At 46.8% G+C, this 24458-nt stretch overlaps 1 protein-coding gene across 4 annotated transcripts in view; it reads left to right on the forward strand.

Annotated features, from left to right (window-relative positions):
• Positions 1-24458, forward strand: part of pard3aa (par-3 family cell polarity regulator alpha, a) — a 353818-nt gene that overhangs the window by 210037 nt on the left and 119323 nt on the right. For all 4 annotated transcript variants that reach the window (XM_079755248.1, XM_079755251.1, XM_079755250.1 and 1 more), the window contains exons 15-16: positions 3107-3254; positions 15488-15674. In XM_079755248.1, coding sequence (XP_079611374.1) covers positions 3107-3254; positions 15488-15674 — 335 coding nt within the window. The remainder of the gene's footprint in view (positions 1-3106; positions 3255-15487; positions 15675-24458) is intronic.

Below are 24458 nucleotides of genomic sequence, written 5' to 3' on the forward strand. Positions count from 1 at the left end.
GTGCTCAGTGTGAACCACCGTGCTCTCACCTTTCCCTAAAGTCAACAGGATAATCCACTGAAAATGACTAGATTAAGACGGATGAAGCGGCCGCTGGGGTGTGGGGGTGGTGGTGGTGGTGGTGGAGGGAGGGGTGGTGGTGGTTGTGGAGGAAGGTAGCAAGGGAGTAGTCACACCTCTGTAAAGACAAAGATGAAGATAAAAGAGAAAACACTCCTGCAAAACTAAATCATCAAGAGAGATACACGCGCATGCAGATATATTTATTACTCATTGCCTGAATTAAACGTTTAAAGCCCCAGGTCAGATAACTGTACTGAAATGTATAGTGTATATATATATATAAATGGAAGCAGGCGATAGCTCTCATACAATGAGCTAGTCCAGAAGCCCTGTTTAACGCTTCAAAAGAAGAGTCCATTGCGTTCCATGTGCTGAGTTAAATGTCGGTGGATGGGGCAGAAGTCAGTTTTCAAGAGTCACATTTCCAGATGATAAAAACAAATGATTACCAGGAACAAAGAGAGAACGTATTAACCACTACTAGACACATTAACTGTAGGAGCGCCAGGGCTTCCATTTTGGCGTGCAACTCCTTTCATGTCGGCAATTTGCCGTAAGACAAGGGTAGGCCGTGTTTTAAACGTGTCTGCAGCTTTCAATTTCCCTGTCTTGCAGAGAAAGAAAAATTGGCATGTTCCGTACGGGGTACTTTTCTAATCATGGCATGTACCTTGCTTCAATGTGCTGCTGAACGCATTTTCCTTTGTGAATCGTTCTTTTCTTTCTTTACATGTTCCAATGGTGTTTTTAACCAGATCACCACCTCCTTGTCTCTTACTCTCACTCTTGCTCTCTCTCTCTCTCTCTCTCTCTCTCTCTCTCTCGCTCTTGCTCTCGCTCTTGCTCTCTCTCGCTCTCTCTCTCTCTGTCTTGCACACACTGTTGCTCTCTCGCTCTTTCTCTTTCTCTCTGCAGTGATTACAAATAAGCAATGGGTTAGGAGACAGAGAGCGCATTGAAAAAAAAACAACTTCATTTCCAACTGAAACTGATTGAGTCTAAATCAGGTGGAGCCGTGGTTTTTAGACTAACGCTGGCAGGAGCAATGGACCTGATTGTAATTGCAGTGACCACCTAGTACTTCTGATTTACATGGACACACATGAATACATCACGGACACAAACACGCACACAAGCACGCACGCACGTACACACACACACACAAACACACACACTTACAAATGCATTCACTTACTACCCATAAACATGCAAGTCAACAAAGTGAGACACACACACACACACACACACACGCACAAACACACACACACACACACACACACACACACACACACACACACACACACACACACACACACACACAAACACCACCCTAACCTCCTAACCAAACGCTAGTCAGATAAGAGTCCTGCGCTCCAAACTTCATTAAAGCACTCGTTTATATTAAACAGCTGATAAATCCCCTGGGCAGGCAGCCCTGTCTCTGGGTGCCTGCTCCCAGCTCAGCAGCCCCCGGACCAAACTAGGGGAAGAGGATCACCTTCACAGCACTCAAATCACCCTATGAACATTTTCATGGTTAGTTTTATTCTCCCTCTCTTGTCCTTTTTTCTCCTCCACCACCTAATCGTCCTCCTCCTCCTTGTCCTCTTCTTCTTTTTCCCACTTCTCCTACTCCTGTTCTTCCTCCTCAAACCTCCTCATCCTGCTCCTCCTCCTCCTCTTCCTCTTTTTCCAACTTCTCCTCTTCCTCTTCCTCCTCTTCCTCTTATCCCTCATCCTCGTCTTCCTCTTATCCCTCCTCCTCTTCCTCCTCCTCCTCCTCCTCCTCCTCTCCTTGGGTAAGTGTTGTTCTCTTTAATCTTCCCTTCTCCCTCCACTTTGATGGCCATTCAAAGCCCCATAAAAACAACATGATGTATTTCTCTAAAAGTAAAACACATCGCTTGCATACAAATTGCACATCAAACCATTTTACATAATTTGCAATTATATTTCTCAGCTGTTCAATATCAGGATGCCAGACATTTCCATTAAATTATGATACAACCCATTATTATTAGCAAGTGTTTATGATGGTAATGCTTTCATTTAAAAGGAACACGGTTCATTTATTTTTTTGAAAGCACTGACTTGAAAAAAAAAAGCTAAACAGAACATGGCAAACATTTTCTATTTAGCAGATATTTTTTTAATGTCCATATTTTAAATGCATAAGGCTAAGGAGAAGTGCTTATTAATTTCCAAAGTGAGTCATCCAACATAGAGATTGCAGAATTACCTCCACCCAGAAACTAGCCAGCTGATTTCCTTCATTAGTCAGTGCTTGTTATCAGATCCAGATGGTCAGAGATCTTATGTATCCTTCTTGGTTTGTCACTTTCAAGTATTTTTTAAAACAAATAATCTAAGAAAGTTGATCATCTCATCTTTATCTGCCATTACACCATCCATGCCGTGGGTGAATCATGCCATGGCTCTGAGGTTCTCTTTCCTTGGGTATGAATGGTGGGCTGGGTGTGTGTGACTCGTGCATTTTCATGCAGAGACGTTGCCATTTATTTTGTGGTGTCTAGGCTTCAAAACACATTGACACATTTTCCTTTGAAACACCTGCTCGTGGAGAGCAGCCTTGTGGGGTCCTAGGCCGGGCCAGGCCTGCGGCATCAGCCATCGAGTGGACAGTAGGCTGGGTACTCAGCGGTGCGGCTCATCGACCGGGTGGCAAATGTCACCGGTCCATTTAGCGGCTCTCTTTGTCAGAGACAGCTGTCTATAGGTGCAATGGGAAATCCATGAGTCTCAGCCCGCTCTACTGTAAGAGCCGTTTCACACTGCTGAGCCAGAAAATACCGACACGGAGATGTAAGGCCGTGCTTCTTCCTCCTCCTTTCCCTCCAAGTATCGATCGCGGCGGCTTTCAGAAGGCGTGTTTACTCAGAGACCCGCACAGCGGGGGGGCTGCACGCGGATGTACGATAAGTCAGTGTGAGAGTTTGAATAACCGTGTGTGTCTCTGTTTTTTCATCTCCTTTGGAGACAAACACCTCTTAACCCCGTCCGCGGCCATCTCCTGTCCCTCCAGGAGGCCCCTGGCAGCCCGCCGGTGCTGGAGCAGTCTCTGAGCTCGCTGTCTGACGACCGAGAGCGGTGCATCTCGCACTCCCTCTACGGCACCATCGCCGGCCTGGACGACGCCTCGGCGCCGCGCGGCACCTCCATCGGACGCATGGGTGAGCATTGTAGCATTCCTCTTCTCATATCTGTCTCTGTCTCTCTCTCTCTGTCTGCTTCTCTCTCACTCCCTCACTCTCTCTCGCTCTCGCTCTAGCTCTCGCTTTCTCTCTCTCTGTGTTTCTCCCTCTCTCTCTCTCTTTGTTTCTCCCTCTCTGTTTCTCCCGCTCTCTTTCTCTCTCTCTCTCTCTCTCTCTCTCTCTCTCTCTCTCTCTCTCTCTCTCTCTCTCTCTCTCTCTCTGTCTGTTTCTCTCTCTCTTTCTCCTTTCTCTCTCTTCCTCTCTCCCTCCCTCCCTCTCTCTCTCTCTTGGACCTAAATACTTCTTGGAGGCCTAATGCTAGGAGCTATGATCTCTTCAGCCTAACCCCTTCACCACCTGACCTTCCCCATCCCCATTCCTGTCCCTCTATTGTCCTACATGTCCCTGTAGAACCAACCTGGTAATGAAATTACATCGAACATCTAGCTGCAATATATATCACGATTGCCCTTTTGATTTTTCTGACATTTTGTATCACACATTAAGTGTGTGGTTATGTGATGACATCGTATAGCTACATATATATCCATTGCCCTTCGGCTCCGAGACACATTGTCACACGTTCATACGGTACTTTATTCGACTATATTATTCAGTCATCATACTCTCTGTTATCCTCTGCCTATTATTTTTGTTCTGATCTCCGTACCCTTCCGTGCTTCTACTCAATGTGTTGCCTCCGTATCCCTTCCTACCTTCCCACTCCCGTCCGTTCCTCTTACTCACACCTAATCCCTCACCCGCTCACTCATTCACTCTCTTTTAATCAATTCCACCTTGCCATTTCTTTCTTATTGCCTCACCAAGTCGGACCCGGTGCCCTGAGACTCCATCCATAACCCCATCCCTTCCCAAACTGCACACACACACACAAACACACCCACCCACACAGGCATACACTCATGCACACACCAGACATGCACACATATTCGCGCGCGCATGCACGCACACACACACACACACACACACACACACACACACACACACACACACACACACACACACACACACACACACACACACACAGAGTGGGATGTCTCCACATGCCAGATAGGTGGTGGTGTCAGAGGCATCTGATGACTAATTAAACTTTGGATCAATAGGGGGCTCTCTGACCTGCTTCGGTCTCACACACACACACACGCACACACACACACACACACACACACACACACACACACACACACACACACACACACACACACACACACACACACACACACAGACACACGCTCACACACACACACACACATGCATACACACACAGTCTCTCCCCTTCTCCGCTTCCACCTGTCTCTACCCATCATGTCCCCCCCCCCCCGCCCCCATACATCCCCCATATCCTGTGCATGCTATGTAGTCTGTTAGGATCACTTTGCCCTGTCTTCTCCTTTCAATTTTATTTCCGGGATTTGCGAGTGTCGTCTCCGCAGAACGCGGCGCCGCCGTTTCAAACGACCGAGCGCGGGGGCGCAGACGCTCCTCTGTCTGGATTGTTGTGTTTTTTTTCTTCCTTCTTGCCGGAGGGGGGAGGGGGTAGCAGAAAAAAAACAAGTTCAATGGTGTCTCACAGAAGCAGTGTGAGAGTGGAAAGCAAATGAGTGGAGCAGGAGGAAGAGGAGGGGAGAAAAGTTTGGAGGGAAAAGTTTGCCGAGGTGTTTTGTCTTTCTAGTGTGTCGTATGTGTGTGTGTGAGTTAGAGAGAGAGAGAGAGAGGGAGAGAGACAGAGACTGTGCGATATACTCTCTGGCTGAGTAGTTGCATGTGTGTGTTTGTGTGTGTGTGTTTGTTTGCTTGTGTGTGTGTGTTTGTGTCGCCCGACTTCCTGTGTGCGTGCATGTGTGTGTGTGTTAGTCTGTTTGTCGCCGGTCTGTCTGTGTATGTTTCGTGTGTTGTTGTGTGCCTGAGCTCTGCGGTCTTAGATCTTTTGACTTGGACGCGTCTCGCAGGGTGAAATTGTCACTCAATGATATTTATTTATCTTCCCCTCGGCGCGCTCCAGATAGCATTAGCGCTGCACCTCATTAGGGCATGTGCATGGTTGTTTGACACGCCGCACTAAAAAAATATTCAAGATTATGTCTTCCCTTACATCGCAGCCCTCAACCTAAAGCTAACCTATTTTCCCTCTGCCCCGGGAAAACAGATCAGGCTCTTCAAAAAGCCGTGCCTCGCATTCGCGGGGATTTTGAGCGACGGTGCGTTATTAATATTCGTCTTTGAGCAAGCATCACCTGTTTAAAAACCCTGTGTGTTACGTGATACTCAGACAACCCGGTCCTGTTCTCTACAGTTAAGATATGGCCGTCTGTGTGGGTGTGTCGGTTGATTACATGGATACTGAGATGTGCCCGGCAAGGTCAGGATGGCGACCTTTTCAGCTTCATGAGGCGTATGTGCAAGACCTAAATGACCCAATCATGACTGGACATATATTACATCATGGCAGTGATAGGGCTTGACACACAGTGACTCACACATTATGCCGTGTATTCGCATCACGTGTTTGCATATCTGTACCGCACACATTTCTACTAAACCCTACCTCACCGATAAGCCCCCCCCGATGTCAATATAGATTTGTGCACGCATCTCAAACTGCCATACCGAGCCTCTAATAACAGGGTCAATATCAATTTTTTTTTGTTAGTGTCAGGGCAGTGATTACTGTCCAAACTGTCATCTGACCTCCTGAGGCATGCCAGAGGAACACAGTCTGTCAGGCTAACCCGATCAGGTTATATCTGGCGCTCCCCCCCCCAACCCTTAATCTATTACCGGGGGGGGGGGGGGGGTTGCGTCATCCTTAATGGTCCAGGGGACACTGAGGTAAATGGAATTGAATGGTTATGCTACAGGAGAATTAAGACCCGGCCCTGATTGTGACTTATTGCGCGTGGCAGCAAGTCAATAGTGGCTGAAATTGTAAACTCAGTGCGTCTGCCAAGCCATTATTGTTATTGCCAGCCTCTATCTCTGGCTTAAAGAAACTAAAAGAAACATGGAAAAAAGGCAAATTCATGACCCCCCTCCCCTCTTACCCCTACCGCTGGGTTATTGATTTGCACTCGATTTGCGTTCTCGCTGCCAGCGTGTGTGACTCCCAGGTAGCAGACCGCCCCACCCCCCCTGAATCAGCTGCCCGGAGACTGTCTCCAGGGCGGCTGGATAGGTAAGCCTGTTGCTTGGCATGATGGGTCTTAATCGCCATGGCAACAGCGCGTCTCAGAAAAGCAGCTGCGTCGGCATAGGGGGCCGGCCGCTGTAACCGTCCGCGGTAGTGCCATGCCATTGATTGCCAGACTCATCCCACACCTTCTTAACCCCCCAGCTCCCATCCGCCCAGCATCCAACCATTGATCTACTTCTGTAGTGCAGAGAATCTGTCATTTGGAATTATCCATATGTGAGCGTCTGTGTGTGTGTGTGTGTGTGTGTGTGTGTGTGTGTGTGTGTGTGAGAGAATGTCAAGGTATGTGTCTGAGTGTGTGTGCGTGCTTGTGTGTGTGTGTGTGTGTGTGTGCGTGCAAGTCCGCGGGGCCCCTGCTCGCCGATCGTCCGGGGGTAATTCCACGGGCTGTCTGCTTCAGTAAGCCGTGTGATGCTGTCACGGTGTCAGCCATACCGCCGTCCCTCTCCCCTCTCCCTTCCTCACCCCAGACAGGCGCCCGGGCCTGGGGAGTGAATCCGCCAGCAGCGGCCAGGTGCTGGAGATACGCCGCTCCGCACGTCCGTCTGCCACACGCTCCCCGCACTGACGAGGGCTCCGTCCTGACAGCTTCTGATTTACTATTTTCCAGCTCCGTCTGTTTTTTTTTCTCCCTTTGGTACCCCACATCCTCGTACCCTGTGTCCTTCCTCGCGCCCTTGAGGCGGAAATAAAAGGGGAGAGTGTGACAAGGAAGGGAGGGAGGGAAACAGGGGAGGGCGAGGGGACAGTGGGAAGGGAAGAAGGAAGGAAAGAAGGAGGTCAAGTGAAAGCAGCCACACGGGCGCACGGGGCCAGCCGCGGTCCGGTATGATGGTTGTAAGACCGGCGGCGGTGGTGGGGGGGGGGGGGGGGGGGAAGCACGATGGATCAGCACGCTGGGGCGAAAATTGAAGTCCAAAGACTGGTGCTGCTTCTCTGGGATGTGGTCGTTTCTGGACCGGCGCCCTGCAACAAAAGGAACTTTTAGTATTTCTTGTTTCGAACTCTATTCCGGGGAAAGGATGGTGTTTGATCCGTGATTCATGAGGCCTGTTGAGTCGCCGCAGAAGCACACACGCACACGCGTGTTCTTCTGAGGTGGACTTATTTGTGAGGTTGCGGAATTGCCAATGAGTGGACCGCAGCCTATTTATTGAGTGAAAGCCACCCGCGTCTCCATTCATCGCAGAAATTGAAAGTGGCTGATCTCTATTTCTATGCACAACTCTGAAGTTGGTTTGTTTTAGATTGGTCCCTATGCAAAATAAACCAATTTAACTATCAGCAAAAGTTCACATCTGTGGAAAAAAGTAGTTCAAGCCATCTCGGGAGGAAAATTAATGCAAGATGAGGGATTCAATTTAAAGTTTGATAGCAAAAGTTCACCCTCCAACTGTGCCCCAGTTAAAGCCATCTCGACGCAGACAGTTTTTTTCATTCGCTCCACCAGCCGCTAGCTTTGTTTTGATATTTTGCTTCCGGCCTCGGGCTATCCGCGAATCAAACGAGCGCACGCGCTGTCTCTCGATAGACGCACGGTGCGGGCGTGCAGAGCTCATCTTGTCAGCCATCCTGCTGGGTGTTGTGCTAACTTTGAGCTGGTGTCTGAGGGAAAAGGTTCTGGTCTTTTTTGAAATGGCACGCCCAGAGAATGGCATTTAAATCTGAATAACAGGGCGGAGTACGTTGGAGAGGTTTTCTCTACTTCTCCGTCTCTCTGTGTCTCTCTCTCATTCTCTCTTTCTCTCTCTTGTTCTCTCTCTGTCTCTCTCTTGTTCTCTCTCGTTCTCTCTCTCCGTCTCTCATTCTCACTCTGTCATTCGTTCTGTCTGTCTTTTGTTCTCTCTTGTTCTGTCTCTATCTCTCTCTCTCTGTCTCTCGTTCTGTCTGTCTCTCGTTCTCTCTCTCGCTCTCTCTCTCTCCAAGCATCAACTGTCTCATATCAGTTTTCTGCTGTTCAGTGTTTGACCGGTTAAGCCAGTTTTATACACAATTGTCATAGAGCGTCATGCTGTACCATTTGATCCCATTTTAATTATTGGATCTCGTAATGAAAGAATGGACGTTCAATGCATCTAGGCCTTTTTATATTCTTTTTCATACAGGGGTTTCGGGGAAGGGGTGGCATTTTTCATCACTTTTTTCTTTATCAAACTCTTCCACTATCTTTTCTCTTAGATGTGAGATCACAACAAAATAATATAAGGGTGATGTAATGTATCCACTATGCTGGTGATGCAAGGGAGAGGATTATTGTCTGCATGCTGTTAAAAACTCATTTTGAAATGATCGGAAATCTTGCCTGGTGGCAAGCATATGCAATGTTTGGAATAATGATGGGAAATTGTTACTGTATTGCCTGATTTGCCCTGTTGATTATATAGATGCGTGAAAATGAAATTGCCACTATTAGCGAGATTAGGGTTGACTCAATATTATACAATGGTTAGCGATCAACTGTTGTGCTCTGTAGCTATTCTTGATAACGCCTATCGTTTTGGATCCGGTAAAGTGGAAAAGGTGTTTAATCGCTTGCGCCATGAAAATGTAAGTGCATTTTCTAGGTGCTGTAATGCTTTCTCCCCTCCAAGGTCACTGTAAAGAGTTTGGAACAAAAATATTATATAATTTTAAACCCTTGCAATAAACAGTACATGTTAAAAGTTTGATAACAATTTTTATTGGTGTTTCAGATGAACGTGGGAAATGATCTGTGATGTACATTTATTTCCCAATGTTTATCACATATTATCGTTGTGTTTATTAAGCATTGAATCATTAGTTTCTGAGGTATAGAAAACAATACAGAACCGCTCTGGTTATTTTCTCTCCATTGGAAATAAGTAGAACATTGTGCCATAATTTTATAATTTGACCATTTATTCGTCAGGACAACACAACTAATTTGAATCGGCTCCATAGACATATTTTAAGCAATCTAAACAGTAGTCGAAGGTTACACACATTGCCCGTTCAACACTTCCATCGCACATGCAATCAATCCTCAGCAAAAGCATTTCTGTTCCTCAAAAGACACAAGCGGAAGAGGGAAATAACACACTGTCGTGGTAGCCAATCAAGTAAATGTTCCAATCAATTCCGTTGATTATGGTTGTGGTGGGGACGTATGGGGCGGGGGGTATAGGCTGTATGTAACATTCTGTGGTACATCAGGGGAAAGCAGGTCCTACGTCCCCCCAGAGAGTAGGACGTGACTATGGTTTTCACCCGCCTGTACTTAGGGTGATTACCTGCTGCCATACATGTATGGCCGGTTTATGGATCATCGGAATCCATTCCCCAGTCGGATCAATAGGCCAAAGTGTCAAACAGGGAGAAAAGGAGTGGAAACAGGAGATTGTGTGTGAGAGACGTAGAGAGAGGGAGGGACATGTAAAAAATGGAAACGAAACAGGAGTTTGTCAATGAGAGACTTAGAGCGATGGACGCATTAAGAAGTGGAGAGGAAACAGGAGTTTGTCAGTGAGAGAGGGAGGGACGTGCTAAGAAAGGAGACTATGAGAGGAGCTTCCAGTGCAGGGATCAGACACAGCGCATTGACAGTGGGATGGGCAGAGATGATGAAGGGGCCGCACAATATCAAGAAAGTATGAGAGAGAGCAAGAGAGAGAGGGGAGATGGAGTAGGGCTATTAGCGCGACCTCTCACCCTTCAGTGCAGCGTTTCAGGCCTAGTGAGAAGGGAGGGAGAAAGGAGAGGAGGAGGATGGGAGCAGAATACAGAAGAAAAGAGAAGCGGAGCGCCTGCACTCCTCAGACAGATGCAGCCAGGTGGCCCCTGTAGCCTGGGACCTCATCCGTCTCTGTCTCCCGCACGCGGCCCTGGGGTCCGATTGAGGGAGGCTAATCGGGGCCAACTTTCTCTGCCTCAATATCCCTCTTCCCCCCTCCATAAGTGTATTCCACTGTATCTCTGTTTCTGTTGCCCACGGATTCACACACACACACATACATGCATGCACATGTGCACACACACACAGGCATGCAAAGAATATATGTACACACGCACATGCAAGCACGCGCACACACACACACACACATTTGCGATGGTAGGCTTCCAGGCATCGGTGCACGCACATGCATTTAAAAATCCTGGCATCTCTCTAAGTGCCACATGGAGATCGACAACTGTCAGGGTAAAAGGATTTTGATTCGTTCTTTGAAGGGACAGATCGAGGTACTTTGGCCATCGCCAATTAAAGCCATTCAACTGTAACCCTCAGTAGCCATCAGTGAACAAATCCTGTTTTTTTTTCAGTCAGTATGAGCTGTTTCAGCCCAGTGTTGACATGGATGTCGTAACACCCAGAGATGTGTGTGGCCGCTGATTCGTACGTTACAGCACAACCCATATTCTTTTGTTATTTTCTATGTGTTTGTTTGAATGAGAGCCGGCTGTGTTAATGGCATTTATTTATGTTATTTTCTATTGAGGCAATTACAATAATTTATTTGTACACTAGTGCAGTTGTTCCAAACCTTGGCTTTAGGTATACCATTAAATGGTCCTTAAGACCTTTATAGTTTTTCCTTTATAATTTGTTTTAGATTATTGTTAATTATCATACATTTGTAAAAATGTACAATACAAAATCCCACATACCACCTGCAGGTTGAATAAAACTGTTCTAGTGGAATAGCCTTAATAGTCTGAATAGCATTGATTAGTGCCAGGTTTCTGATTCAACAACTGAAAGAGTGACTTGCGATCATTGCTGTCGTCAGTAATTTTATTTGGTTGCTTTTTTTGTTGTCTCTATACCTGGAACTTATTTGCTATCCTACAAGTATATACTATAGACTGGAATTTTTCACATTACATGAATGATTAACTAATAATTAACCGATAATTCTTCGAGTATTATTATCAAGTATTATTGGTAACACTATCCATTAAGTGTTGATTAATTAACCTTTTATTAACAATAAGGCAGTATTTAGCATGAACTAAAAATGTACTTACTGTTAATTAACAGTTAACTTATGGTCTATTAATCATGAGTGTGTTCATGTTGACTCAAGGTGTTCATGTTACCATGGCCCCTGGGCTAATGCTATATAATTATGCTTATCACTGCAATATCTAATGTTAATTAACGATTACAATCCCATTAGTAATTTTTAATGAACTAATTAACGATATTTACTGTTAATTATTATTACTCCATTAACTAATTAACGGTAAACAAATAACTTTAATTAATGGTAAACGAATATACCCTTATTAAAAAGTGTTACCGTATTATTATCTGTTCAACGCCCAACTGATTACCCAGCTCAGTTCTACAAAACTTAAAAAACATGAAAAATGGAATGAGTCTAAACTAATGTTATCAAGCTGTTGCTGGAGGTGTTTTTACTTTAGTCCTTTCGTACCCTTTTTGTATGGATAATATTCAGAGCTAAGCCGATTCAAAGCACAAATAGAGACTGTTAATGAGGAAAAAAGCCTGGCTCATTATTTTATCAGGGCCTCGTTAAAGTCACTGTGTTGCCACCCCATAATGAGCAGCCATGACTTCCTTCACCCCCCCAGGCCTCACACTGTGTGTCGGCTTGAGCCTGGCCGCACACGCACGCACACCCACACCCACACACATGGAAACACACAAACACGCATGAACACACACACTTTTTTCACTCACACTGGCGCAGAAACACACACACATTTTTTACACTCACACACACATACACACCTTTTGACTCCCATATTCCATCTGCCTGGTGACAGACCCAGGGCTCGCACTGCATTCTCACCGCGACACAGGAAACCGGGCCTTCTTACCACCGCCATTGTCTCACCATCACTCTCACCTCCGGGGGGGATGACTGCTTCCGACACCTCCCTTTGTTTTTGAAATTTGACTACAAACTGATGCACTGCAAACTTGAGAAGGACACTTTAATTCAAAGTGACTCAAAGTGATGTTAGATAAGATTCAGCTAATTAATGAGCAGGCAGGAGTTGGACAACTTTCAAGGATACATACTGGTAGGTGTTGATATTATGGATCGAACCCAAAACCTTTAGACTGGGACTGTTCACTAGACCATCCTGTCCCCCGTATATACATTATTAAATAGAATAGTAGTGTGTGTGTGTGTTTGTGTGTTCGTTTGTGTTCGTTTTTGCGCGTGTATGTGCCTTTTGCGAGTGAACATCCTCTTACCATTGTGAAGACCAGGAAGCAGCGGCATGATGTCAGCTGCTCTTCAGCAGCTGAGTGGGGCCACTCATGTCAGGGGGTCCACAGTGGGGGGCACTGTGTGCAGCCTCTCACTCTCATTAAGCGCCACCGCGCCTCTCCACTTAATGAACCGCACGCAAGTAATTCATGCAATCCCATTATAAAAGGGTCATGACTTTATATAACCTGTAGGCAATTCTGTGCCGCGTCTGTGTGTGTGTGTGTGTGTTTGTGTGTGTGTGTGTGTCTGTGTCTGTGTCTGTCTGTGTTTGTCTGTGTGTGTTTATGCAGGAGTGTTTGTATGCACCTGTGCTTTCTCGTTGTGTGTTTGTGTATTTGAATGTGGGGTTATGTGTGTGATGATGTATACGTGCTCTGTTGCCGGTGTTGGTGTTTGGTTGTGTGTGTTTGTGTGCCTATGCACCCCTGTGTGTGTGAGTGCATGTGTGTATGTGTTTGTGCTTCAACAACGGCCCGTGTGTGTGTGATTTTTAGTGTCATTTTCAAGGCCACAATGTTTTCCCATTCTGTTGGCGTTCACCCCTGTGCTGGTGAAACACCCTGTGTTTTTCTGATGTAACCGTGAGGTAACAGATCCACCTTTCAACCGCGGCGGAGTGGGGACAGAACTCTGCAGGCGCCACCGCAGGCGCCGTGCCGTTGTCGACATGGCAACACTTGCACGGCACACAGTAAAGCACCTGTGCGCTCAACACTCATCTTCTACCTGCAAACTTTATGGACAGTGGTTTGAAGAACAAACAGTATACGTTGATTGTGGATCGATAAGATAACACTAAGCTTTTGAACTTTTTTTTACTGCAAATGACAAATGAACAACCAACTTAAAAGCCAATTTTTTTCTCCCAAAACTATTTCTGACTCGATATGCACAATAATGAAGATGCCTCCTGTTTTGTATGCTGATGGAACTCACTGCTTAAGCAATGGCGGAACCATCCGTCTCTGTGTTGACTACCGTAGAACTCATTCCCTGTAGCGGCACGGCTACGAAGGGGGTAGCTTACCTCAGTTAGCCGGACCATTCCATCATTACATTCCACTCCGCTGGATTACAGGGGGGAAAGGGGTGGGATTCAATTACCTAGGCTTCTCTTGTCTAGCTGCCCCAGTGAGGAATGGCCCTCATTTCAACTGTATGGAGGTGGCAGCCATTTTAACCACTGTAGATGAGGAAGCGCTGGATAGAGGGATGAGCATGCCAGAAAATATCAAAGTGAGAACAAATACAGAAGCGCTCGTCGTATGGAGCTAGACGCCTCTGGGGAGGGGGAATTCATCCAAGTGTTTATAAAGGTGTTTCAAGGTTACTTTGTGTGGGATATACTCTCAACGTGTGGATACTTTTAGTTTAACCAAATGACGCCAGAATCATTTTTTGGGGAATGGAAAGCCAATGTTTTAATAAGAAAAGTACAGTTTAAGTTCATTTAAATACATCTGGTAAGGTATAAACGGATGAAAGGCAATCCTCCAGCGTCTTTACTCAAGAAATACACTTAATGAAAACCTCCCTTCCTCTGTCCTTCTGGACATCTGGTATCCTTAACCCCTGCGACTCGGCGCAACAACACTAGGATTACAGTCCATGATTTCAAGACACGTGACGCTTTCCATAAATCGTCTCCCGCGTTGCCAACACCCCCTCCGTCCCGTCTCCAGGGAAACCCAAACCCTGCGTGTAATCCGGAGCACAGCCTGCTTATCCTCTGCAAAGGACGTGAACCGTGAACCTCCGTCCCGAACCCGTGTCGGTTGCGCAGGTGCGCCTCGTGAATACCCCTGTCACGTCCACCCCGGCTGCCTCGACTTCCCCTTCCCTTATCTGACGAACGGCTGAGATAAGGCAATTCATCACCGCGTTGATTAGCGGGGCCCCCATTCACTGCAACAATATGCATCTATCACTTGCCAGGGCCCCAGTGAAATGAAATGCCTCTTAGGTGGAGAGTTGAGTGCGCGCCAGGGTAAATATTGTTGTCTGCTGCGAGTGATTACATGCAATTGTTCCCTGAGCAGCAACATTTGCACAAAAAAAAAGGCGGTGCTGTGGGAATAATGGGAGCGAATGGACGCCGTGGCAGCGAGGGTGGAGGTGGGAGGTTGTTGCGTGCGTTATTTCTCGGAAGTCTAATCGCGAGCATGTGTGCAAATTGAACTCTGGATTTTCAGAGTTTTTGCTGGGTTCTGTGCTGTGTGTGTGTGTGTGTGTGTGTGTGCGTGTGTGCGTGCGTGCGTGCGTGCGTGCGTGCGTGCGTGCGTGCGTGCGTGCGTGCGTGCGTGCGCTAATGAGTGCTAGTTTGAGTTTGTGGGTTTAAGGACCCTCTCTCTCCATCCCCTTCACATATCTGACCCAATCTTAAGGCCATGGAGCCCCCATTGTCGTGGACTTGCACTCGAGGTCTGTTATGAACACGGGGACCTCTGTGAATAGGGCGGGCCAGGGCCGAATACCATCACTCTGTTTATCAGTCGATCCCTCTCCTTTGCTCCTTCTGTCGCTCTCGCTCTCTCCTTCTCTTGTTCTTCCCAAACACATTTTCTGTCTTTGTCCCTAGCGGCAAGAAGGTGACAGTTATCAACTTAATTAATACAACTGAAATGAAAATTATTAATTAACAATCAAATGAAAGCTCTTGGACTGGGACATTTTTTGATTGGCCGTCTGCTTCTCTTACTCTTTCTTTCATGTAATTGTATAAATATATCTATAAATATATTCAGCTGAATGAATGACTAATCCCCTTTTTTCCCCATCTCCTCATTCCGCAGCTAACTTCCAGCTCTCCCCCACCGTCAACATGCCCCAGGATGACATTGTCATGATCGAAGATGATAGGCCGCCCATGCTTCCAGTCCACCTCTCCGACCAATCGTCTTCGAGTTCCCACGAGGACATGGGCTATGTGGTTGGGATCCAGGTGCCCTGGATCCACGAGCTGCCCAGTCACAATGAATGGTGAGCGGGTTGCTTTTGGCCTGTCGGATCTGATGAATCATTTATACAGTGATGGACTTCCAGCATTTCCTCACAGAGAAGAGGAATAGGGTTTGTGAAAGGTCAGGTGTACAATTGCATTATGTGTGTGTGTGTGTGTGTGTGTGTGTGTGTGTGTGTGTGTGTGTGTGTGTGTGTGTGTGCATGTTGCTATATTATTATTGAAAACAAATTATAATATTATTCCAAAAAGTACATATATTGTAGTCTTATTTATTTATATTTTTATTCTTATTCCATTTTACACTGACACACACACACACACACACACACACACACACACACACACACACACACACACACACACACACACACACACATTTAATAATAGAGGATCCAGTGTGTATGTGTCAGTTTGGGAGTAAAAAGCTCTCCTGGGTTCCACCTGAATAGGCCTCCAACCATCACCCCTCCGTACCACCCAACCCCCTCACACTCTCTCTCTCTCACACACACACACACACACACACACACACACACACACACACACACACACACACACACACACACACACACACACACCCATGGGCTTCCCCCCCCGGCTCACCCTAGGCAGTAAGGTTGATAAAATATAAAGACAGGGCTCATCATCCTTGAAAGAGGTCAATGCCTCTCCAGGGACCGGCCGTATATAGATGCCTATACCATATATTAATATATACAGATGTAGATGTTTCATATAGTATATAAATCATGCAAAGGTTTTGTCTCGCTTGCGCAGAAACCCAACTGCAATAAGCTGACACAATAATAATAAATAGTATAACGTAAGGAAAAAAGCATATCCCACGCTATGCATTGTTTCTCTGTGACCGTCACCCCCTCCACCACATCCATTCATCGTCGCTCCCTCTTCCCTCCTCCGTTCATTATGGATGAGAGGAGTGGAGAGGCCCGGCCAGCGTGCTGTTGGTGTGATGTCAGAGGTTTGTCGTTGTGGATTAGCGCCACAGCATATGCCAGCACAGCACTCCACCACTCTCTCACGCGCCGCCCCGGCCTGCCAGATGCAGGTTCCCCCGGCAACCGCTGCACGCACGCGGACACGTGTGGGATGCGTGCGCTCAGGCGCTGTGTATCACTGCCTTGGGTAGCTTTGAATTATTCATGGCTCAGATCTCCCACGATTCCTCCCAATGCATACTACGATACACACACAAGTATGAACACACGCACGCACGCACGCACGCACACACACACACGCAAATGCACACGCACGGAAGCATGAACATAACATTAGAATACACAAACACACACACACACACACACACACACACACACACACACACAAACCCGCACACAAGCATAAACACACACTAGGGCCAGGGCATCTTCGTGCCTTTATGTCCCATTTACTCAAATGCTCGTGACTGCTCACACACTAAGTCAAATACAAACTGACTAATGCTGACTGACTTGTACGCTTTTAGATTTGCCCTCTCTCACACTCTCACACACACAGACACACACACACACACATATACACACACAAACACACAGCTCAGAGCTCAAACACTTTTCCTGTGTCAGAGATAGGGGCATCTTTTCTTTAACCTATGGGGTTTTATAATTCCATACAAAAAGCGTATGTAATATGGAGAACAAAAGTTATAAAATTCAGATCCTTTAAACCACACACAGCTCACATACAATGCCAAACATCCATCATCAATCTGCCTGGGAGCGGTAATGGATTATTTCTGACCTCCATTAGTATTAGTTCTCTTCGGGTAACTAAGTAGGCGTTTTAAACATCTTGAAATGAATGAATGGATGAATGACTGGACAAACAGGTTCAGTTCCTCCACATGTTATCGCCCTTATCTCCTGCGGTGGGGAGGGTAAGCAGGGTGCGGCCAGAGGAATCCCAGCCATGTCCTCCATACGGGCCATCTCTCCTGCACCAGAGTGTGTTGTAAATGATTGTCTCTCGTCCACATCTCCCTCCTCCCTTTCCCCAGATGTTTCCATTAAGTTCCCCTTGGCCCCCCTCCCATGCCGTCTCGCTGTGCTTGTCTCCGCAGTCGTTAGCCCCTTCCCGAGCCCCAAACAGGAAGGCCCCGCGTCCCATTGATTTATAAATGAACCGAGATAAGGCCGCTGCTGCTGATACGTGCTGTATGATATACTAGCACATTAATCCAAGAGCTTGTCGTTTTTATTTTTTTTTTACAAAACGTGTTATTTGTTCAGGCCTCGGAACGCGGTTCAAACATGAAGTCAGAGCCACGGGATACGCCGTCCAATCAGGGAGGCCCGTAACGTCAGCGTACCCTGTTATCGCGCCGCGATACGGGGGAGTGCGCTGGTGTTGGGTTCCCCCCCCCCCCCCCCCCCGTCGGAGCGTTCCCCTCCTGGAGAATGATGAAGTGCACGCTCCCCTTCCTCTCTCCCCGGTTGACAAACAGCCTGTAGGGCCGCCTGGCTGGGAGGCGGCTCTGCTGGTCCATTCCTAATCAGTGGAGCCCCCCTACCCCCCCTCTAATGTCAAACACAATGCACGTTGGAGAGAAAGAGAGGTTTGTTCTTTAGCTTGTTTTTATAGCCGTACGATGCACCTATTTAACAAAGTTTGCCAAATAATTTAAAAAAATGTTTTATTGTTTACGTTACATCAAGATATTACAGTGTTGAACGTTCCGATAGCGGCGACGACTCATGGACACTGTCCAGTTTTAACTTGAACTGATACTACAAGCTTAGTTTCAGCTTCAAGTGTTTAAATTTGGCACCAACCTTTCAAACCCCAAAGGATCACATTACATTCATTTTTTCTTCTGTGCTGATTAGCTGTTATATTTCAAAATATAGTTGAGTGTATTGTTGCACGTAACGACAACGACTGTTATGATTATCCCCCCTGAACCGTGTCTATAGACTTTCCAAACTTTCCTTTAACTCCTAAAAGAAGCTCCGCACACACTGCTCCAGGTCAGGAGTTCACCCGGAGGTTTATCCTGCTCCAAGCTTGCATACAGATTCCCCTCCCCTCCTACATGGGCGTCTTCCCAATCCCTGCTGAGAAACTTTCATCCTCATAAAACACAAAGAGGAGACGAGAGAAACACGACGCAAGACCCCTAAACAAAAACAAAATCCAGACAAAGGGGGATTTTTCTTTTTGTATAAGCGGTGATAGCCTCGCTGTGCGACGTATAAACACGGAATCAAACACAACATCCTGGATGCTCCGGGCGTATTGCATCAGTGCCTCGGAAAAGTGTCAATCTCTCACCTAGGGTACCCTTTAGGGCTGAGAGAAAGTGTTGTTGGTTCGCAAACGTCTCTCAGGAGAATGAAAGTGTTTTCTTTCCTCCCGACCATGGCAGCAGTATTTTTGTTGTCGTTCTATTTATTGCCCTCCATCAACACGCTGAACTTTTGCCGCTGTGCGTATTTCACTTCCAAGAGATATCGTTGTGCACTGCAATCGTTGACATAAATAACAGACTTTGGTCTGGTCAAAAAATATAGAAAGGGAAGGAGTCTCTGTACGTCAGTCCTTTCGATGTTCTCGACAACCCTTCACCCGGTCGACTTCACACTCGTTGGCTGTATTGCGGAGGACCCAAAGAAATGCAGTGTCGAATGTGATTTTTTTGGGATAAGTGATTGGATGCAAGCAGCAGTTCTGGAGGCCAAGCCATTGGCCCCTTCCGAACAGGCAGTTGTTGAGCGGCACTGCACCAGTACATTCATTAATTTAACCTCTGTTATGATATTATTCCAAAAATACATATATTTGTATTCTTATACCTCCAACTGTACCTCCAACAGGCCTGATCGTGAAAGTTTATTGTGAGTGGGTCCCTGTGCTTTGCGTGTCAGTACACACACACCCACACACACGCACACGCACACGCACACACACACACAGACACACACACAAGCAAGATAATGTGTAAACTCTCATTCACCTGCCAAAATGCTCAATAAATTTGAATCAATTAGAATCAGCACATTAAACATAATGTGGCATAATTTGATTTTTTTTTTGATATTATATAGTTGATATTTCAGCAACATTAAAGAAGACTAAGATATTGGCAAGGACTGGTGTGTGAAGCAGCATTCCCATTCCTAATCCTAATTCCTGTGTTCTCCATTAGGGGCGCTGCAACCAGTAATCCATCTGACTCACATTATCACAGTCCTCGTGGATACAAATCCATTCCCATAACTGTGACCGAACGGGTGACCACAGCTCATTCTTATAAAGAGATTGTGATGGATGACATTGAAAAAAGAAAGGGTAAAAGGGAGAACCAGAGAGATAGGGCAAGAAAGTAAAATGTTGAGTGAGAGAATTGGACCACGTCCAGTTGTCTGGCTGGGAGATGTCACAGGTGACTGCCTCGCTTCCCAGACAGCCCTGACAGTCGGTCAAAAAGACTTACACAAATATCCTTGTTGTACACACACAAACACACACACACAAAAACATACACACTCACACTCACACTCACATACGCACACCACGTTCTACACCTTCGCACAAGTGTTTAGACTCATAACAGTTGGTAAACAATACCTTGAATTAACATATAAAGTGGGTACGGTCCGCTTGGACGCGAACAAGCAAACTTCCAGGAACAACAGCGCCGGCGGCACGGAGCGCTTTATTTGACTTCCTGATTGCGGGTCCCTCATCAGCCACGCACAGCAAGTGCATGTGTTCCGGCCATCGAACCGTTATCATAATTAGATGGGGTTCATGTAAACATACCCTCAGCCCTTGTCTCAGGCCCACACACACACACACACACACACACACACACACACACACACACACACAGACACACACCTACACATTCACACACCAACACACAGGCTTGTGTGGAAGTTGGCAAGGAAATATTTTAAGTGTAAGATGTGTACACGAACACGCGCACGCACACACACACACACACACACACACATATATACAGACACAAAATCCAATACCTTCTCTGGGTTTATGAAACTGGACCTTTTCTCTGTAGTAATCCCTCACCTGCTAGCATCTTAACTATGCATCCATATATTTTTTTATTGTCTGGTTGTGCTTCTGTTACTCCTGTTTGTGTGTGTGTGTGTGTGTGTGTGTGTGTGTGTGTGTGTGTGTGAGTGTGTGTGTGTTTGTGCGTGCATCTGTGTGTGGCCTTGCCCTTGCACCATGACACAACCTCGACTCTCCCTCCGGTGAACACACATGAGCGCTTATGCACTCGCAATGGATGCCATGACACACGTGCACATGCATTAGTGCCTGTGAATAAAAACAACAGCTAAAAGCGAACACAGACCCTGTTCTCACCGTCAGCTGAACTCAATCAAAGCAGCAACACAGCCCAGGATGTCGGGGAAGTCAGCGGAGCGAAGCCTGCTGGCCTCAGTAACTTCCTCCCTTCTTCTACTTCTCGTCCACTCTGCTTAATCACAATTAGCAGAAGATTATAGCGGATCATAAGTGTGTTCAAATCCGCTGTGCCCATTTAGTGGCAATGTAAACACAGGTGCAATAAGCCCTTGCGCAATTCACGAGCAAACATTTTCTGGGAAAAGTTTTCACTTGAACCCTCTGTGCTTCGAGTTGAATGAAAAATGAATACAGTGAAATGAAAAATGTATTTGATTTCCACTCTATGAAAGTTTTGAACATTAATTCAACGATCAAATGTATGTTCAGTTTTTGTAGTAGGGTTAGGGTTTGGTGGACTGAATCAGTAGGACAACCCCCATCTCCATCAGTCACACTAGGTGAAAGGTTGAATGCACAGAAAAAAGGCCAAAAGACCAAACTCTCTGAATTGTGTTTCCTCAGTGGGAGGTTTTTGAAAGAATGACAGATGAAGCGATTGGAGGAGTGGAGCTTAGAAGAAAAAAGGGGAGAGCAAGTCAACGGCAACCCAAACCACGGGGGTAAATAGTGTGCATGGAGGGCTTTTAGTGCACACCACTTAGCCACACTGCCGACGTGTTGTTTGACACATTTTACTCCCTGCGAGGGAGGCAGCGAGTGGATGTAAAACGCGGGGTTAGGGATGTGGATTTGCCCGTGAGCAGTGCTTCGCTCGTTAATTTTAGACGACGAGCAAGGAGGGCTTTTGACCGTCGTGAGAGCATCTGCTCTGAAGAATGAAAATTGCTTTTAAACGCTGCTTAAAGTACGAGAGAAGAGTCAATGTATTATTCTGATGGAAAAGGCCTTTTATGTAGGACACAGCCAAGGACAGTCTCAATCATCTGGGAGGAGACGGGGACGGGAGGAGAAGACTTTGACAACACTTATCCAACTGCCAACAGATGAGTTGTTTCCCAGGGCGGCTTTCTGCAATGTCGCATGCTCAAGCAATTTTAGAATTATTGTTTTTATTCCTCGGTCAAACATATCTTCTCTTTGTCTTTGACAAGACATAGGCGTTCGATAAAGCCTATAGTGAGCAGTCCATTAGGCAGGAGTCCATTTCAGCCTCCTCAAGTCTAAGCACGTCCATCTCACCCACCCCACTGGACCAGTCAAGTCCATCGCTTTCCTTCTTGTCAGCTACTCTCCTTCAGAGCAGAAGTGTTGGAATCAGAGTTGAAAGCACCTGAAATTAGAGGCACTTGACAATAAGTGTTTCTTTACGAGAACAGAGAGCAGGCGGAAACACGGTGTCTGCGCGCGTTTGTGTGCGTGTGTGTCAGCGATGTGATTAAGCGCCTGCAACTCTTTTTAATAGACGCGAACGAGCGTTCACGGCACTTTCTGTTCCCCGGGTGAATGAGGCATGAAGATCACCCGCCTGTCAAACCAATAACATCCACCCAGGGTGTTAAGGATGACACATCAACAGAATATCTGCGCTGTTTGTACTCTGCCACCTCACGCTGCTGAGCGGGACAAAACAGAACCAGCGTGCATGGGGCTTCACGGCAAGCCAGTGTGGATTTGGGTTGTGTTCGGGGGTTGAACTGCTGCTGCTCTTGTGCACAAGACAAACTTGAACTTTGAGGATCAAGGAACAATGATTTAAGTGGACACAATGCGAGCTCAAACAAACACAATGTACCCCCCACCGGGCTACACCGCCCTGTCCACTGACCCAGGGTCTCTCTCCCCCAGCAGGGCTCTATTCCACTATCGCACAGGCCCCTGTGGTACTCCGGGGTCCCCTTGACCCCCCACCGGGTGTTTAGATAGGGGAGAAGCATTGTAGATGAACTAAAACAACAACAAAAAGGCTGGACTTCCCACCGGATCAGGTGGCGCCGCCATGCAAATGCCCACACGCTTGATGTGCGATTGCTCACAAACACTTTCCGATCCAATCTATTCCAAGATTGCATATCCAGCTTTCCATGGCTAGATTTGCTCTCTCACTCTTGCTCTCGCTTTCTCTCTCTGTCTTTCTCTCTCTCTCTATTTTACCTTCTGCCCGGTGTCTTTAAAGGGATGAAAGGAGAACGCCTGCTCCATCCTGTGCTTCATGCCGAGGTCTGTCGTGTTCGATTGCCTCCTCCCCCCCCCTTACACACACAATAGCGACTTGAGTGACCGAAATCTAAATTCCCGCAGAAAGCATCCCCACCTTCACATCCCCATGCCTCCCCTCCTCGCCTTCCCCTCCCCCTGTCTCACATGTTGCAGCGGTTGACATCGGGGCGTTGGGTGGGGAGGGGGTAGTATTCTGAGAGCATCCGAGGATGAGTGGGAGACAAAAAAGAAATGGAATGATGAAAACTGAACAAATGAATAATATATTGTTCCCTGTCATCTCTCTCTCTTTCGCCTGCGCAGGCAGAGCTCACCCCCCCTAGACTCTTTTGATTCTAGTTGCGGTTGTCAGCCGCGGTCGACGTCGCAGCAGCAGAGTCTTTTATTTATTATATTCTTATTATTCCCTTATGTACAACCCATATCTGCAGTGGATGTCTAACACAACACGGTATCGCAGCTGTCGGTAAGGAGTTGTTCCAGGAAGGTTTTGTGGTGGAGGATAGGGATCATACAGGGGAGCCTGTTCACTGTATGCAACAAGGGATCGGTGATAGGGTGGGATTGGGCAATGGGTGAAGGGCTTAGGAGAGGGGAGTGAAGGGGGCATGAGGCCTTGTCACCTCACCGCAGGTGAGCGCAGGAAGAAAACAGAAAGTTGCTCCTGCTGTTGGTCCCTTCATCTTTGGGGGTCTCTTCTTCAATCTTCCCCCTTTCATATTCAAATTGTAAAGGTCATTCTTCTTGTTTGAAGCAGATTTCTTTAGCCATAGGCTGTTTCAAAGGTCAACGTGCATGTGAAAAGCTAAGCTGCGGTGACGCCCTTTTAGTGACGGGAGCGGGCGTACGGCGGAAGATTACACAACTCATGCGCAATACAAAAAGAAAATCATACTCTTTATGCTTGTTCAACCGTCAGCCCCGCAGCAGTTGGGAAATGTAGCATTTAGCCTGCCATGCTTGTCGCCGGTATAAAAATAGAGAAGGAAGGGGGGGGGGGGGGGGGGGGGGGGGGGATCAGCTCCTGTTGTATCTTTGACACTGAATCATTTTTCATAATCTGTAACCCTCCCCACCTTCCTTACTCATGGTGCATTGTCCTCTGTGCCTAAGACAGCAGTAATTGTACGATTCAGGAGCGTCAATGGTCTCCCTTGCCATCCATAGAGGGAAGAAAATATGCAAGTTGAGTTATTCGCATGAAGAGAGATCCACTTTTTATATGCGTGCAAAACCCTGTGACGACCTCGTTGAGGATCTGCAGTGCTGAATATACATCCAAGAGG

The sequence above is a fragment of the Pollachius pollachius genome (assembly GCF_949987615.1).
Source record: "Pollachius pollachius genome assembly, chromosome: 17".
Classification (NCBI taxonomy): domain Eukaryota; kingdom Metazoa; phylum Chordata; class Actinopteri; order Gadiformes; family Gadidae; genus Pollachius; species Pollachius pollachius.